General features: G+C 39.1%; 1 protein-coding gene across 1 annotated transcript in view; it reads left to right on the top strand.

The window, feature by feature from the left end:
• The window catches only part of LOC139934936 (sodium-dependent noradrenaline transporter-like), a 29,227-nt gene extending 13,739 nt beyond the window's left edge, over positions 1 to 15,488 (top strand). The window contains exons 3-13 of the mRNA XM_071929363.1: positions 1,123 to 1,254; positions 1,778 to 2,024; positions 2,399 to 2,537; positions 4,196 to 4,434; positions 5,681 to 5,805; positions 6,316 to 6,428; positions 7,083 to 7,314; positions 7,925 to 8,025; positions 11,213 to 11,383; positions 12,402 to 12,473; positions 13,320 to 15,488. Coding sequence (XP_071785464.1) covers positions 1,123 to 1,254; positions 1,778 to 2,024; positions 2,399 to 2,537; positions 4,196 to 4,434; positions 5,681 to 5,805; positions 6,316 to 6,428; positions 7,083 to 7,314; positions 7,925 to 8,025; positions 11,213 to 11,383; positions 12,402 to 12,473; positions 13,320 to 13,343 — 1,595 coding nt within the window. The 3' untranslated portion in view covers positions 13,344 to 15,488. The remainder of the gene's footprint in view (positions 1 to 1,122; positions 1,255 to 1,777; positions 2,025 to 2,398; positions 2,538 to 4,195; positions 4,435 to 5,680; positions 5,806 to 6,315; positions 6,429 to 7,082; positions 7,315 to 7,924; positions 8,026 to 11,212; positions 11,384 to 12,401; positions 12,474 to 13,319) is intronic.
• The last annotated feature ends 1,401 nt before the right edge of the window (positions 15,489 to 16,889 follow it).

Genomic DNA, 16,889 nt, shown 5'->3' with positions numbered 1-16,889 from the left:
AAACAAAAAAACAACAACATTTTTTACTGGACAACCATGTGGTTTACCACCCGTCCTCATCCAACAATTATGTCTTAACTGTCAATCACAACAAGGTCCACTTCAACTAGAAAACGCTTCATATATTTTAAAAGTATAGTGACTCTTGAGCCAAGGTTTGACACAATAAAGCTTTTTTGTATAAGGACCCTCGAACCCACAAGCTACGGCAAAAATGTTCAAACTAATATTTGACTATTGGTATTTGCGCTGCAATGTTTGTTTTCCTTCACGACTAGTGTTATAGTATAATCCTATAGTCATACTCCATAATTTGTACAAGGTTGGGGAAACATATCACAGCGCAGTTCATGTTTGTTTTTTAGATGTTATACACGAAGATATATTTTTTGAACAATTATTTCTCCTGTTTGTGGTGCTGTTTTTTTCTACGCATTAGTAAGTTATATCGTTGTCATTATATTATTTTTCCGTTCGTTTCATACCCACAACTATATATGATAGGGTTTTCTACATATAATTTTCTCATCGTCTAATAAAATACTTTAGCAGCTATCTTAAATGTATCAACTATACAGGTTTGGTAGAGATACAAAATAAGTCACACCATGAGTGTTTGTGAAAAAGGTAGAAGAAACATGCAGCGAAAATGTATTTGCCTCGTTGACCTTTCAAAGGTTTCCCATTGACTTTCAAGGCAGTGGACACTATTGGTAATTACTCGAAATATTTTTAGCATAAAACCTTACTTGGTAACGAGTGATGTGGAGAGGTTGGTAGTGCAAAACATTTTGAGAAACAGCTCCCTCTGAATTGGAGTAGTTTTCGAGAAAGAAGTAATTTTCTACGATTTTGATTTCGAGACCTCGGGTTTTGATTTTGAGGTCTCGAAATCAAGCATCTGAACGCACACAATTTCGACTGCTGACAAGGGTGTTTTTTCTTTCATGATTATCTCGCAACTTCGACAACCAAAAATGAGCTCAAATTTCCTCGGATTTGTTATGTAATGTATATGTTGAGATACATCCAAGTGAGAGAGCTGGTCGTTAACATTTACCAAAAGTGTTCAGTGCCTTTAAACCAAACTCACAATCAATAATGTTTTTACTTTCTTACCAGGGGCTTTCTTAATTCCATACGTCATCTTCTTGATATTTGGCGGTCTTCCTATGCTCTACATGGAGCTTGCGATGGGCCAGTATTTCCGGCAAGGGGCAATCAGTGTGTGGGATATATGCCCATTATTTCAAGGTAAGACTGCCCCGGTGTCTTGGGGATGCTGTCCCCTTGTGTCTCCCACACGGCATTATAAACATATGAGCTGAGGAAAAAGGTTTCGAAATATAAAGCGCCCAGACGAATTTTCCACACATCCGGTGGGGGGTCGGGGCACAACATGCCCTGCCATTACCAATGTGGCAGGATATCCTGCCCCTTGAGATTCTGCCCCCATGCAGCCACCTCATGTGTTCAAACTTCTTTTGGTAGCGTTATCTTTTGAATGCACCTCATTGCCCATGGAAGTTAATTTTCCATACGGTGGACAGATCATACAGAAACAGAATTCTTAATGTAATATTGTGTGTATTGTTTTGGTTTTCTAACTTGAAATCGCGTCATTCCCTGTATGGTGTGTCGTGGCACGTGGCCGAGCGGTCTTTACCCGTGAAATTCACGACACTTTACCTTGCACCCTAGCTGGCAGGTAAAGTGCCGTAAATTTGACTTTTTTATTTTTTAAATTTTGTTTAACCTTTTTTTCACGTTGTCGCAGGTCTCGGATGGGCTGTCGTGCTCATAGCCTGGTATGTTGCTTTCTACTACAACGTCATCATAGCCTGGTCTTTGTACTACCTCATCTCGTCATTCACGTCTTCCTTACCGTGGAAGGATTGTCAGAACGAATGGAACACACCGGTCTGCTACGACGGGTCTTTCAATGAGTCTTGGGTATCGGTGGACGACAAGGCCTTTCTAGTTAACTCGACCACAGGGAGCTCGCCTGCCCAGGAATTCTACGAGTAAGACAATTATAGCATTTCTTTGCCCTTTTTATGCCAATATCATCGACAAAACATTGTAAAAAAAAAAAACACGGTACCCACTGCTACAACATAGGATTCGCACGTCCTCTATTGCTTCGGGAAATCTCGGTGGCCGTAGACATGCAAAAGTCGTTGGTTCTAATCCCAGCCGAGTTATATAAGCCTGCATGATTTTGTTCACAAAGCTTAGAAAAAGTGTTGAGTATACAGTGCTAACACACATCTGAGTATAATTGGTAAAATAAAAAATAATTAAGAACCTAGCTCACGCCTCTTCGAAACAAAAGTACTTTTTAATGGTCGCGACTTTGTTTTGTAATAAAAAAAATTCTTTTCTCGCAAACAATCAGACGGAATGTCCTTGAGATGCACCTGAGCGAGGGACTTCATGATCTAGTGGGACTAAAATGGCAGTTGGTGCTCTGCCTGATGGCTGTCATGGTCGTGGTCTATTTCTCCCTCTGGAAGGGGGTCAAGTCATCAGGAAAGGTCAGTTCTGATAATGTTATGTCGTCCTCAAGTCATTTGTAAATGGACAACTTAGACTGTATGCGTAATATTTTTATCATATTTGCTGTGGACTACGTCGTGACTCATGTGCTCTTAAGCAAGACGCCTACTTCCAATGGGACGTAAAGCCGTTGGTCCCGTGTGTTGTGTAACGCACGTAATGAGTGCGCTTGTCGAAAGGAGATGTGGTTTGGCCCGGGGGTTCTGGTTTCATCGGCAGCATATTGCGCCACAGCATCTTGTACACCAGTTTGTGCTTTAGAAGATAGGTCTCATACTTCTGTGACGGTCATAGAAATTGTACCCCCACTTAATTTTATTGCACTTACTTATTATGTAACATTTAATTATTCAAGAGAAGCGCCCTCTCTTGGACAGCATTCCAATTTCGCGCGCTTCCGCCACCCTCATAATGATTCCAGCGAAGACCTGACAACATGTATTTTGCCTTCGTCTGTTTCAGGTAATAATCTTTTGGTTTATTTTCGTACATTTTCCCTCTAAATTCATCATTCATGTACATTATTGTAAACTGGTGCTTATCTTCAACCACTATTGATTCTATTTTTATTCATTTCGAGATTATTCGAGATTTAATGGAATTGATTAATTGCCGGCTTAAAGATTTGTCCCGGTTTAGTTTTCTGAATACAAGTTTATTATTTATTTGTTGAACTATACCCTTGTAGTTATTTGACAAGAGTTGCTATTTATAAATATTTGTTCTTTAAAACATTTATTTTCGATCAGGACTATCGGCCAAGTTTTATTTGCATTTAAGTTGTTGTTTTCCATCGATAATCAAGATGGCGCATGATGTGAAAATTACATGTCATGATCTTGAGACATCTTTGTTTACTTAAAGCCGTTTACGATTTAATTTAATACTGTTTGTACAAAAATACTGTTCTTTGATTATTTGTTTTATAAGTTAATTAAGATGATGATTCCAGCGAAGACCTGACAACATGTATTTTGTCTTCGTCTGTTTCAGGAAATAAAATGGTGCACCGAGTGTAAAGAACACAACTTGCCGTTAGCCTCTATCCTTATACGACTCTCTTTAGTGTTAGAGAGGGTCACACTTCAAAACGTAGCTTCACAGCATGCCTTACATGACAAAATACTGACCGCTTTTATACGTCCCGATGAGTGTGACGAAGTGCCACTAGTTCTCACTTGGTAACGAGTAATGGGGAGAGGTTGATAGTATAAAACATTGTGAGAAACGGCTCCCTCTGAAGTGGAGTAGTTTTCAAGAAAGAAGTAATTTTCCACGAGTTTGATGTCGAGACCTCAAGTTTAGAATTTGAGGTTTCGAAATCAAGCATCTGAAAGCAGACAACTTAGTGTGACAAGGGTGTTTTTTTCTTTCATAGTTATCTCGCAACTCCGACGACCAATCGAGTTCAAATTTTCACAGGTTTATTTTTTTTGGCATATGTTGAGATATACTTAGTAAGAAGAATGGATTTTGACAATTACCAATAGTGTTCACTGTCTTTAGGCTCTTAGTGGATCTTCATTAACTTCACCACCGCGAAGTGGGTTCTTATGTTGGTCTCAACGTTTCGACTACCGTGCTCTAGTCATCGTCAGGAGACACAGTCATCTTATTTTTCTTTTCTCCATCACAGGTTGTATGGGTGACTGCAACTCTTCCATACATAGTCCTGACTATCTTACTGATACACGGCTGTACTCTCCCGGGCTCGCTTAAGGGCATCGAGTACTACCTGCGTCCAGACTTCAGTCGACTCTTAGCCGCCCAGGTTTGGATTGATGCAGCCATCCAGATTTTCTACTCAATTGGGGCAGGGTTTGGTGTCCACCTGGCGTACGCTAGCTATAACAAATTCCACAACAATATATACAGGTATGACATTATGGAATAGCCACTTATTAAAAAGTTCATCTGAATGTGGTGTTTTGGTCATTTCGTGAAAAATCAAAATAGCAAATTAATCCTAATTAGTGTGTTTCCAGAATTAGGCACTGAAACTTACTGAAAATATCAGCAGAAATGAGTAAAATATAAACGGTTGTTCAAAATGTTTGCGACTCTTTTTCCAGATAGGTCACTCTGTGGGACCAGCGACGACTTATTGTTTGTTTGTTTGTTTGTTTGAATGATCTTCCCATCAAAAGTACTCTGCAAACTCCCACAAAGGGATATAAACACCAAGCTGGGGCAACAACCGATCTCTCTCATAAAAACATTGGTTTAACGTCTAGGATTACGAATTACACAAATCAAGAAATTATGTTTCAGTAACTCGACGATAATACTGTTTTATTCTGGTAATTGAGAAATCAGTGGTTTATAGCTGAGGGATTAGAACCCACAACTTTCTGATTGCAAGTCGTGTAGTCTAACCACTTGATCTAGGTGACAATAAAAATCTACTTTTTAATCAGAAAATATTATTCTTTAAGGAATTTGAGTTTGAATCATATGGTGAGATATCATTTTACAATGGTTTGCGGAAACACCATGTGTATATAGCTGGGTAATTATGTTCTTTTGAGAACTTGTCTCACTTAATATTCCCCTACCGCGGCCTAAAATGTTTCGGATTTCAGGAGACATCTTCCCTAGCCGAGTAGATTTGTTCGAAGTGCAGAAGACTTCTTAGATCTAAAAAGAACTTCTCTGCTTATCAGTGGACAACATTGGTATTTGTCAAAGACTAGCCTTCACAGTTGGTGTATCTCAACATATGCATAAAATAACAAACCTGTGAAAATTTGAGCTCAATTGGTCACCGAACTTGCGAGATAATAATGCAAGAAAAAAACACCGTTGTCACACGAAGTTGTGTGCGTTTAGATGGTTGATTTTGAGACCTCAAGTTCTAAATCTGATGTCTCGAAATCAAATTCGTTGAAAATTACTTCTTTCTCGAAAACTATGGCACTTCAGAGGGAGCCATTTCTCACAATGTTTTACACCATCCACCTCTCCCCATTACTCGTATTCGAGAAAGGTTTTATGCTAATAATTATTTTGAGTAATTACCAATAGTGTCCACTGCCTTTAACCGTACTACTCGGGAGGTAGGTGGGATATCTGCCAGGACTACTACTTTCTATCATAGCTGTTTTCTTATTGAATGCTTTAGAGATGTACTCTTCACGAGTGCCGTCAACTGCGTAACCAGTTTCTTTGCTGGCTTTGTTGTGTTTGCTGTATTGGGCTACATGTCTATGAGAACTGGCAAGGATATACAAGACGTAGCGACCGAGGGTAAAGTATAATTATTATAATTAGAATTATTTATTCAGCCAACGATATTAAGTTAACAACCAACAGCATCGGAAACTGTAGTGCACCTCGAGCTCTCTATGTTTTACAATCACAATAACAACACGACTATCTGTTAACATCCTTTTTGATGCAAAACAAGAAACAACGATATTCTTACAACAATGAATGATTATTTATCCACAATAAATACAAAATATAACATTGTAGTGGTTTAAAAGCATTTACAACCCAACACAATAATATATACAGCTGGCGCTTCCCGGTAAACAATGGAACGTCATAATGACGTCAGAGTAAAGTGTCAATTGATTTGTTCAGAAATTGACCAGGTTAAGTTATTTTGGACTACCATTAACCCATTGCGGTTTTTTTCCAGACCGTTATACAATACGTGATACAAACGGCTGAGATAAATCCATTTATTAAGAGTCACTTTGTTTCAAAGTTGTTTACTGTTTTGTTTTCTTTATTGTATTCATCTAACTGCAGGTCCTGGGCTGGTATTTGTTGTTTACCCCGAAGCTATAGCAACCATGCAAGGATCGACATTTTGGTCCATTATCTTCTACCTCATGTTGATTACGTTGGGCCTCGATAGCTCAGTAAGTAGATTCTAGCGTTTTTCTTCAAATCTAAAAACAGCATCAACATGTCTACTTGTCCTTTTTGCGCTTGTGTAGTTTAAAGACACTGGACACTCTTGGTAATTGTCAAAGATCAGTCTTCTCACAGGTGTGGTGTAAACATACATATGCATAAAATAACAAACCTGTGAATGTTTGTGCTCAATTGGTTATCGAAGTTGCAGGATAACAATGGAAGATAAAACACCCTTCTCAGACACGAAGTTTTGTGCTCTCAGATGCTAGATTTTAGGACTTCAAAAGTTAAGGGGATCCTCGTAAAGAGAACTTTAAATACTATGTGGACCTACGAATTTCCACATAGAATTTTTTCAACATTGTTGATGAAGTGTGCTTTCAGATACTGTGGTGAAGATTACCTCTCTCTTTGTAAAATTATACTTCAAATGGTGGCTATAACAATGTTTTACAAAACCAACACCTCTCGAGTGCTCTACCATGTCAGTTTTTATGGACATTAATTTTTTGGGGAAGTAATTACTGTAAACGAACCATCCTCCTTGAAATGACCTTCTGCTGTTCATTTTAACAATCTTCCAGTGCATCTTCGTTATTTGAAGGACATTCAATGCGAACATGTAGTTATTTTGTTTGCATCATTCTTCTCCACAGTTCGGTGGTCTCGAAGCGGTCATTTCGGGCATAACAGATAAGTTTCCCAGGCAATTCAGGCATCGACGGGAACTTCTCACCCTCCTTGTGGTACTCAGTGTGTTTTTATTCGCATTGTTCAACGTCACCTACGGAGGTATCTACATGTTTGTGTTGCAGGAAAGATTCGCTGCCGGTGCATCATTGCTCTTTGTAGTCATGCTTGAAGCGATTGGGATATCATGGTTGTATGGTGAGTTGCGAAGCAGATCTTGGTGAAAGCCATTGGACCCTTTCGGTAAACAGTGTTGTCCAAGGCCTACACTTTGTGTACCACATCTTCAATATCAAATAACAAACCTGTAAAAATTTAGGCTCAATCGGTAATCGGAGTCGGGAGAAAACAACGGGAAAAAAACCACTATTGTTTTCGCGCGTTTCGCCGTGTCATGACATGTGTTTAAAATAAATCCGTAATTCTCGTTAACGAGAATTTATATTGTTTTGCTGTTTTCTCAAAAAGTAAAGCATTTCACGGAACAATATTTCAAGAGAAGTCTTTCACCATTGCCTTCTGTAAATCCTGTAAGTTATTTGGAAATCTGTGATTTTTTTTTTTTTTTCTGAACCGAAAGGGTCCAATGGCTTTAAATTTCACGAAGCTAAGAAGCAGAACATTCTGCTCAACAAGTTAATTGTCAAATCAAGAAATGATCAGAGTATACCAGTCCAACCAATGGTAACTGGTGTTCTGGTTGAAAACCTACATTTGGCATATAGTGCCAAAAAAGACGCATCTATTGTAAATTACAAAATGCCTTAATATTTTCCTGGAGTGTCAATTTTCACCTTTTTGTTTATAGGAATCGACAATTTTAAGGACAATATCCGAGAAATGCTTGGATTCGCGCCAGGGATATGGTGGCGACTCTGCTGGAAGATATTCGCCCCTCTGTTCTTAGTGGTAGGTCACATTTTATTTTAAAGACAGCGGACACTATTGGTAATTGTCAAAGACCAGTCTTCTCACTTGGTGTATCTCGAACACATGCATAAAATAACAAAGCTGTAAAAATTAGCTCAATCGGTTATGGAAGTTGAAAAACAACCTTGTTACACGAGGCCGGTGCAGAAATGCATGATGCTAACAGATGATGACGATGGTGATGTGTGCTTTCTAATGCTTGATTTCGAGACCTCAAGTTCTGAAACTCCGGTCTCGAAATCAAATTCGTGGAAAATTACTTCTTTCTCGAAAACTATGTTACTTCAGAGGGAGCCGTTTCTCACAATGTTTTATATAATAACACCCCTTACCAATATTCTGCATTTTCAGTGGTTAAAGGCCCGGTCACACAGGCCCCGATAACGAGAACGAAAACGATAACGATAAAAATGCACGCTCGCGATTGGTTGAATTGCTCCACGCAGAATACGCCCACGCTCATTCAACCGATCAAGGGCGTGCATTTTTATCGTTATCGTTTTCGTTCTCGTTATCGGGGCCTGTGAGAGCGCGTCACGTGATATTTGTTAGTTTGACTAGACGACGGCCGTGTGATAGTGCGTCGGTTTGCCGTGCGCTAGACCGAAGACTATCACACGGCGTGCAGTACACAGACGTCCGTTGCGTGTACGAGGATGATAAATTAATACTCTGTTACCATTTTGGATTAATACATGACGCTACATGCAGCACAGTAAAAGTTTTCGCAATCTGTATTCGCGTCGTCCGTGGATTGTAGCATTCAGGTCTGTAACTTAAGAGTACAGTTTTTCAGAAATGATTGGGTGTTATAAAACAACTATTGACTACTTTTACTCGTGCAATGGTTAAAACTATGACTCCCTCGGTGATCCCCGGAGCGATCTATTTTCCTTCGACTTTGCCTCGGGAAAATAGTTTTAACCATAGCACTCGAAGCATGCAGTCAACACTTGTATACTATCGACCCCCACTACTCGTTACCGAGTAAGATTTTATGCTTAACATTATTTTGAGTTATTACCAATAGTGTCCACTGCCTTTTATGGGTGAATGCTAAAATTGTATTATTTCTTTTCAATATCATTTTTTTTAATAGTTTATTTAATGTTTTTGTACACTCGTACAAGTGCCGAAAAAACTCAATAATATGAATAATTTATTGCGCAGAATCTACCCAAAGGACGCCTCACTGCTTACACAACAATACACAAGTCAATGGGAAACTACAAAACCATACACAAGTCAATGGGAAACTACACAACCGTGCACAAGTCAATGGGAAACTACGCAACCATACACAAGTCAATGGGAAACTACACAACTATACACAAGTCAATGGGAAACTACACAACCATACACAAGTCAATGGACACTTCACAACCATACACAAGTCAATTGGAATTGACACAACCATACACAAGTAAATGGGAAACTCCACAACCATACACATGTCAATGGAAAACTACACAACCATGCACCAGTCAATGGGAAACTACACAACCATACACAAGTCAATGGGAAACTACACAACCATACACAAGTCAGTGGGAAACTACACAACCATACACAAGTCAATGGGAAACTACACAACCATACACAAGTCAATGGACACTTCACAACCATACACAAGTCAGTGGGAAACTCCACAACCATACACATGTCAATGGAAAACTACACAACCATACACAAGTCAATGGGAAACTCCACAACCATACACATGTCAATGGAAAACTACACAACCATACACAATCAATGGGAAACTACACAACCATACACAAGTCAATGGGAAACTACACAACCATACACAAGTCAATGGGAATCTACACAACCATACACAAGTCAATGGGAAACTACACAACCATACACAAGTCAATGGGAAACTACACAACCATACACAAGTCAATGGGAACCTACACAACCATACACAAGTCAATGGGAAACTACACAACCATACACAAGTCAATGGGAAACCACAACCATACACAAGTCAATGGACACTTCACAACCATACACAAGTCAATGGGAATTGACACAACCATACACAAGTCAATGGGAAATTACACAACCATACACAAGTCATTGGGAAACTACACAACCATATACAAGTCAACGGGAAACTACACAACCATACACAAGTCAATGGGAAACTACACAACCATACACAAGTCAATGGGAAACTACACAACCATACACAATGCAATGGGAAACTACACAACCTTACACAAGTCAATGGGAAACCACAACCATACACAAGTCAATGGACACTTCACAACCATACACAAGTCAATGGACACTTCACAACCATACACAAGTCAATGGGAATTGACACAACCATACACAAGTCAATGGGAAACTACACAACCATACACAAGTCAATGGGAAACTACACAACCATACACAAGTCAATGGGAAACCACAACCATACACAAGTCAATGGACACTTCACAACCATACACAAGTCAATGGGAATTGACACAACCATACACAAGTCAATGGGAAATTACACAACCATACACAAGTCAATGGGAAACTACACAACCATATACAAGTCAACGGGAAACTACACAACCATACACAAGTCAATGGGAAACTACACAACCATACACAAGTCAATGGGAAACTACACAACCATACACAATGCAATGGGAAACTACACAACCTTACACAAGTCAATGGGAAACCACAACCATACACAAGTCAATGGACACTTCACAACCATACACAAGTCAATGGACACTTCACAACCATACACAAGTCAATGGGAATTGACACAACCATACACAAGTCAATGGGAAACTACACAACCATACACAAGTCAACGGGAAACTACACAACCATACACAAGTCAATGGGAAAATACACAACCATACACACGTCAATAGGAAACTACACAACCATACACAATGCAATGGGAAACTACACAACCATACACAAGTCAAAGGGAAACCACAACCATACACAAGTCAATGGACACTTCACAACCATACACAAGTCAATGGGAATTGACACAACCATACACAAGTCAATGGGAAACTACACAACCATACACAAGTCAATGGGAATTGACACAACCATACACAAGTCCAACCACAAAGGAACCATACACAAAGGAAACGTTTAATTGTTTTATATATTTTCGGCCTTTTTCTCCTCTTGTACGCAGTTTATATTCGTCGTCAGTTTGGCGCTTAGTGAACCTTTGACTTATGGCGACTACCTGTACCCGCCTTGGGGCCAGGCACTAGGGTGGCTTCTGGCACTTTCGTCAATGATAGTGGTGCCTGCCTTTGCTGTATATAACGTAGCCACATTTGAAGGGGACAGCTGGAAAATGGTAAGTGGCCAAGTTAGACTTGAAGGCGTGCCATGCACGTCAGAAGAAGACTGAGAATAGGTTTCAATGCAAATAACATTGGCACACACATTGTGGGACTTGCATTGCATGTTAAGGCATCAATAGTTTTGGTTTGCAGTAACACCATGTGTGTGTCTTTGCCAGGATGATTTTATTCTTACTACTACTGCGGATTAATTTTCGTTTTCGGGCGACTACTCAGTTCTGAAAAGAACTGTCTTGCATGTTTAACTACTACCTTGGCGGGAGGTAAAAAGTCGGCTGGAACTACTACAGTAGCTGTTAGTGGATAATTATAAACTTCACTACTGCAGAGTGAGTTAACTGGGCCCAATTCCATGGGTCTGCTTACCACCGAATTCTACGCTTACGATCACGATTCCCCGGTTACGTGCAAGCGCCGAATTTCTGCGCTAGCCTAAGCGTAAAATGCCTATAACGTGGTGTACGCAGAAAATTTGCCGCTAACCCGTGAAATAACCTTGCTGGAAGCACAGAATTTCCTGCTTCCGTAAGCAGAGCCTTGAAATTGGCCCAATTTCACATCTCTGCTTACCGCCGAACTCTGGGCTTACGATCACGCTTCCCCGCTCACGTGCAATTCCGCAAGCGCAGAATTTCTGCGCTAGCCTTGTAAGCGTAGAATGCCTAGTATTTTAGTAACGCGTAGTACGCACGCGCAGAAACCAATTCGCCGCTAACCCGTGATATACGCTTGCCGTTTAGTACGGAATTCTCTGCTTCCATAAGCGCCGATTCTGTGCTTACGGTAAGCAGAGCCATGAAATTGGGCCCTATTCTCTGAGACCAATTAAGAACTCACCCCCGCAGTGCTGTTTTCACGAGAAGTCCCCTTAACCCATGTTGCCTACCTCTGGCTAGTATACAAAAATAAACTAAAAGGTCTTTACAGAACGACGCGCTGCCTTCAGATTCCCGCTGAAAAAAGGGTATTATTGATTTATTAATTACCCGAAAAATATGGGTTTTTTTTCAGAAACTTGCGTTTCTCATCACCCCTATTAAGGACCATGACGATGTACGAAAAGGAAAAATTGTTAGATTCGAGGTAAGTGTGAAGTAGGAAATCCTGCTATGTGTAAATATTTTTATTGTTGCCAATTCATTTATCAGTGTTACAATTGCTATCAGCATCGACACTAGGCCTTTCCTGCCGTGTTCCAACGCACATGTTTTCGAGAGTCGATTTGTAAACCAAAGTTGTTTATACTCCTGTCATGTTTTGGTCAGAATGTTCAAACTTCACAACTTGTTAATAATATCAATATTATTCTGTCTTTAGCTCGCTGCATGGATCACAGCTTTCATTATAAGCGACCAGGGCATAATTGCATGAAGCTGGAAATACTGCTTAGCAAATGCTTCTTTTTTTGCTAGAGCAAAAACAAAAGTGGGCCACCATTTGCAACACTGTAAACTTTCTGAAATTTTAGCTGATAATCAGGTTCAAGATTTGTCTGTGCTGACCCTAATCAGGTTTTTATGCTTACATGCCCTGTTTTGGGGGGTTTGGCCAAACAAATTAGTTTTGAGTAGATGTTCATTTTGCACCGCACGCAAAAACTAAAGACTATTGTTATATAACATTGGTCTTTGGGCATGCATGTGCAATTAGCTATCAAACCAAACACTAATATGAAAAACAAACAGAGTGACAATGGCTCTGGGAATTTTTAAAATTTGTATTTGTTCCAACTTCGAATTATCCAGGGTATCTTACTTTACCGCTTGGAAATACAATAAAATGCGAGTAAAATCCGAAAATTGGCTAGGGAGCTAATTTTTTTTTTTTTTTTTTTTTTTTTTTTAATGAAAAACTGGTCGGAACACTATAGAAATAGAGAAGTACCTAAAAATGTGATCATTTTAAATTGTGTTTTCTTTATCTTTTCAGAGAAAACACTGGCTCTCAATATGAAAACATGAAACAATCCTTTAGCAACCCTCTTTGATCGTGTTCCCGGTAACATGCAACTATAAAATCAAATCTCATCCGACAATGGGTAGACTTCATCTCCAGCAGTCCTTGGTTGGTCGTATCGACTAGAATGAGAACGAAAGATGACTGCCCAGTTTGTAAAATAGTCGAGCAAACACTTTCAGCACCATCAGACTAATGAGAGCGGGTAATGTGTGTCAACAGAATGTTTCCCCGTTCGAAACTGATGACATTGTATCGAAAAGAAATTGACAACAATGGACACCGAAAAGATGAATCCCCCATTGAAGTTATTGAGGTTTCAGGACAAAGGTGGGCGAGGATGCGCTCTGTGTTGCTATAACAACGGACCACCAAAATGAACATGAATCAAGTCTCTACACGGTGTGCCCCTGTCCAAAATGAGGTTTTGTGACTAAGGAGCAATAATGTGCTTTTTAATGCCATAACAACGGACCACAGAATGAGAATTAGCCTCTGTTGACGCGTTGTAAACTTGTAATAGCCCAAACCAAGGACTTGTAGCAAACGGGGAAAGATGCGCTCTTGTTAAAGGCAGTGGACACTATTGGTAATTACTCAAAATAATTATTAGCGTAAAACCTTTCTTGGTGACAGTTAATGGGGAGAGGATGATGGTATAAAACATTGTGAGAACTAGCTCCCTCTGCAGTGCCATAGTTTCGAGAAAGAAGTAATTTTCCACGAATTTGATTTCGAGACCTCAAGTTTATAGAACTTGAGGTCTCGAAATAAACGCACACAACTTCGTGTGACAAGGGTATTTTTTCTTTAATTATTATCTCGCAAGTTCGATGACCGATTGAGCTCAAATTTTCACAGGTTTGTTATATTATGCATATGTTGAGATACACCAACTATGAAGGCTAGTCTTTGACAATTACCAATAGTGTCCACTGCCTTTAAAACAATGGACCAATAAAGGACAACGAAACCTGCTTGGATATGCTACAATTAAAATCGAGGATCGCTGTATAAAGGGGCATGGATGCGCTCTTTGTTGCTACAAGAATGGACCACCGAATAAGAATGGACATAGTTTGCAAAATTCAGACCGAACACCTTTAAAGTCACCTGGAAATATTTTTTTTTCCTTTCAAACATAAGAGTATATGCTTACGAACAATAAAACAATTTTTTTTAGTAATTTTTTGTCACGATTTATATGTTTAAAAAATATATAAAGTTGTTTGGGGGCTGACTCCGCCTACCCCTTTTGTGATGTCAATCGAGATGCGTATAGTAAACACACGTGCAAAGTACATGTACGTCCAAGTCGTTAGTTGGTATATTTCAAAAAGTGTTTTTTTCTGCATTCAGCAGCAATACACCTGGTCGGCATTGCCGGAAAAAAAATATATATATATATTTTTTTGAAACACACAAACTCACGTATTGGTCCGTACATGTACTTTGCAATTGTGTTAACTCTACGCATTACACGCAAAGTCTGCCTCGATTTTTGTCACGAACAGCGCCCTCTCGGGTCGGGGTCTACTCTTAAATTTGTAAATAACATAAGAACTGCTTTTTTAAAACCTTAGATAACTGTTTATTCACATTCCACTCATCAAAACACATATATTAGTGACAAAAGCTTTATTTTGAAAAAAATACCACTTCCAGGTGACTTTAACAAAAGAGACAACAATGCAGTTTTTATTGCTACGTTTTTTTGCTATATCTATTCATTCATTTTGGACCTGTAACCCATTACAAACTGAGGACTTGTATTTTAATTGTTGCCAAAACAATGGACCACCGAATACAAAAGGATCAACTTTATAAATGTGTTGCCAAATTATTAAGACCGAAGACCAGTAATAAAAGAGACAATTATTGCTACAAACAAAGACTACAACATGAGAATGAATCGAGTCTGGACAAGCTTAATAGAAACGTTGCCTTGGATCGGTCGAGTTGGTCTTTGAAATGCGTTTGTAACCCTTTTTTATAAAATGCATATGGGTAGAAAGATGTTTTAAAAGTAGAATACAATTATCCACACAAACATGCCTCGAAATTGCACGGTTTTCCTTTTACCTCGTCGACTAACACGGTCGGCCATTTATGGGAGTCAAATTTTTGTCTCCCATAAATGGCCGGCCGTGTTAGTTCGCACAGTAAAAGGAAAACCACGCAATTTCGAGGAAAACTTGTGTGGATTCTACTTTTAAAACATCTTGCCAACCGTATGCATTTTATAAAAAAGGGTTACAAACGCTTTTTATAGACCAACTCGTCCGATTCACGGCAACGTGTTTTTTTTAAAACAGAGGACTTGTAACAAAAAGGGCATGGACGCGCTCTGCTAACCCAATGGACCACTGACGCGAAAATAACTCTCTTGTATAGATCTATAATGGCCTCATCAGTCACGATGTAGAACCACACTCCCTAATACATACACAGTCGTCAACAAAACGAGGGAAACCATAATTACGAATCCAATTTTGCACATTCCTTCGCAAAAATACCTGAAACTGATAAATTAAAACTGACTTTTGGCGTGTCATATTAACGCAGCTACGTAGGAAACGCTTGGTTCGTGACTGCACTTAGAGGTTTAGAGACGTTAGTTAAAATCTAATTATATATTATTATATTTTTGTAAATCAGGATGTTAAAGATTGTTTATAATAGACGATGCTGCCACGATGTTGGTCGCGTACTCTGTGATAGCGAACGATATTTACTCTTATTTGTTCCCAGCCACCGTTGTTCATCAATTATGATAAATTAATTTACTACGGATGGCCATACTGATGAATGCTTTACTCGCTCAGGGTTTCCATATTTTTACGGTTTCATGGTTTTGATAATGTTGATTAAAATAAACAACACAGGGCGCTATATATTAATATTCTGTCACTCTTCGGTTTCCAAGTGAATATCTATTTAATTATGAATAACCTTTATCCCCAGTTGTACGGGGGGAACATTTCAACCAAGATCCTTCGTAAACGTTTTAAATTCAATGTTTTTAGAATCTTAATTTTTTGTTTTTATGTGAAACTCGGGTAGGTCGGTAGTTTTTTTTTAGGTACGACCGTAATTTTTATTTCCAAATCTGTGTATATTGAAAATGAACGACTTGTTTTGAAAATGTGTATTTTTATGTAAAGGACTTATACAGAACATAATAAAATAAATGTATAATCATTGTGTCAAGCTCAGAATAAAGGACTTTGGATCTAGAATGAATCTGGGTCTGTATGAAGTTTGGTAAAAAGAAGGGGGGGGGGGTTCGAATCACTCGAGTGAACTGCCTGTGGATCTTTTGTTAACATAAATTTACACATCGGTGTGAGGGTTTAGAGCACACCTGTATCGTAAATTGTAACTTACGTGTTTGATACAAAAGGAGAAATTACCCATGTAATGAAGAAAGTGATAGCACCGGGAAACCTGACGTGGAGGGCGCTAGACTTACATTTAATTAATATTGAACAAAAGATTGGGTAAACACGGAACATTAACGGGACATGTGTCGACACTTCACCT

This window comes from Asterias amurensis, chromosome 3 (genome assembly GCF_032118995.1).
Source record: "Asterias amurensis chromosome 3, ASM3211899v1".
In the NCBI taxonomy this organism is placed as follows: Eukaryota; Metazoa; Echinodermata; class Asteroidea; order Forcipulatida; family Asteriidae; genus Asterias; species Asterias amurensis.
Note: the sequence above shows the minus strand (reverse complement) of the source record. Positions and strands in the feature narration are given on the sequence as shown.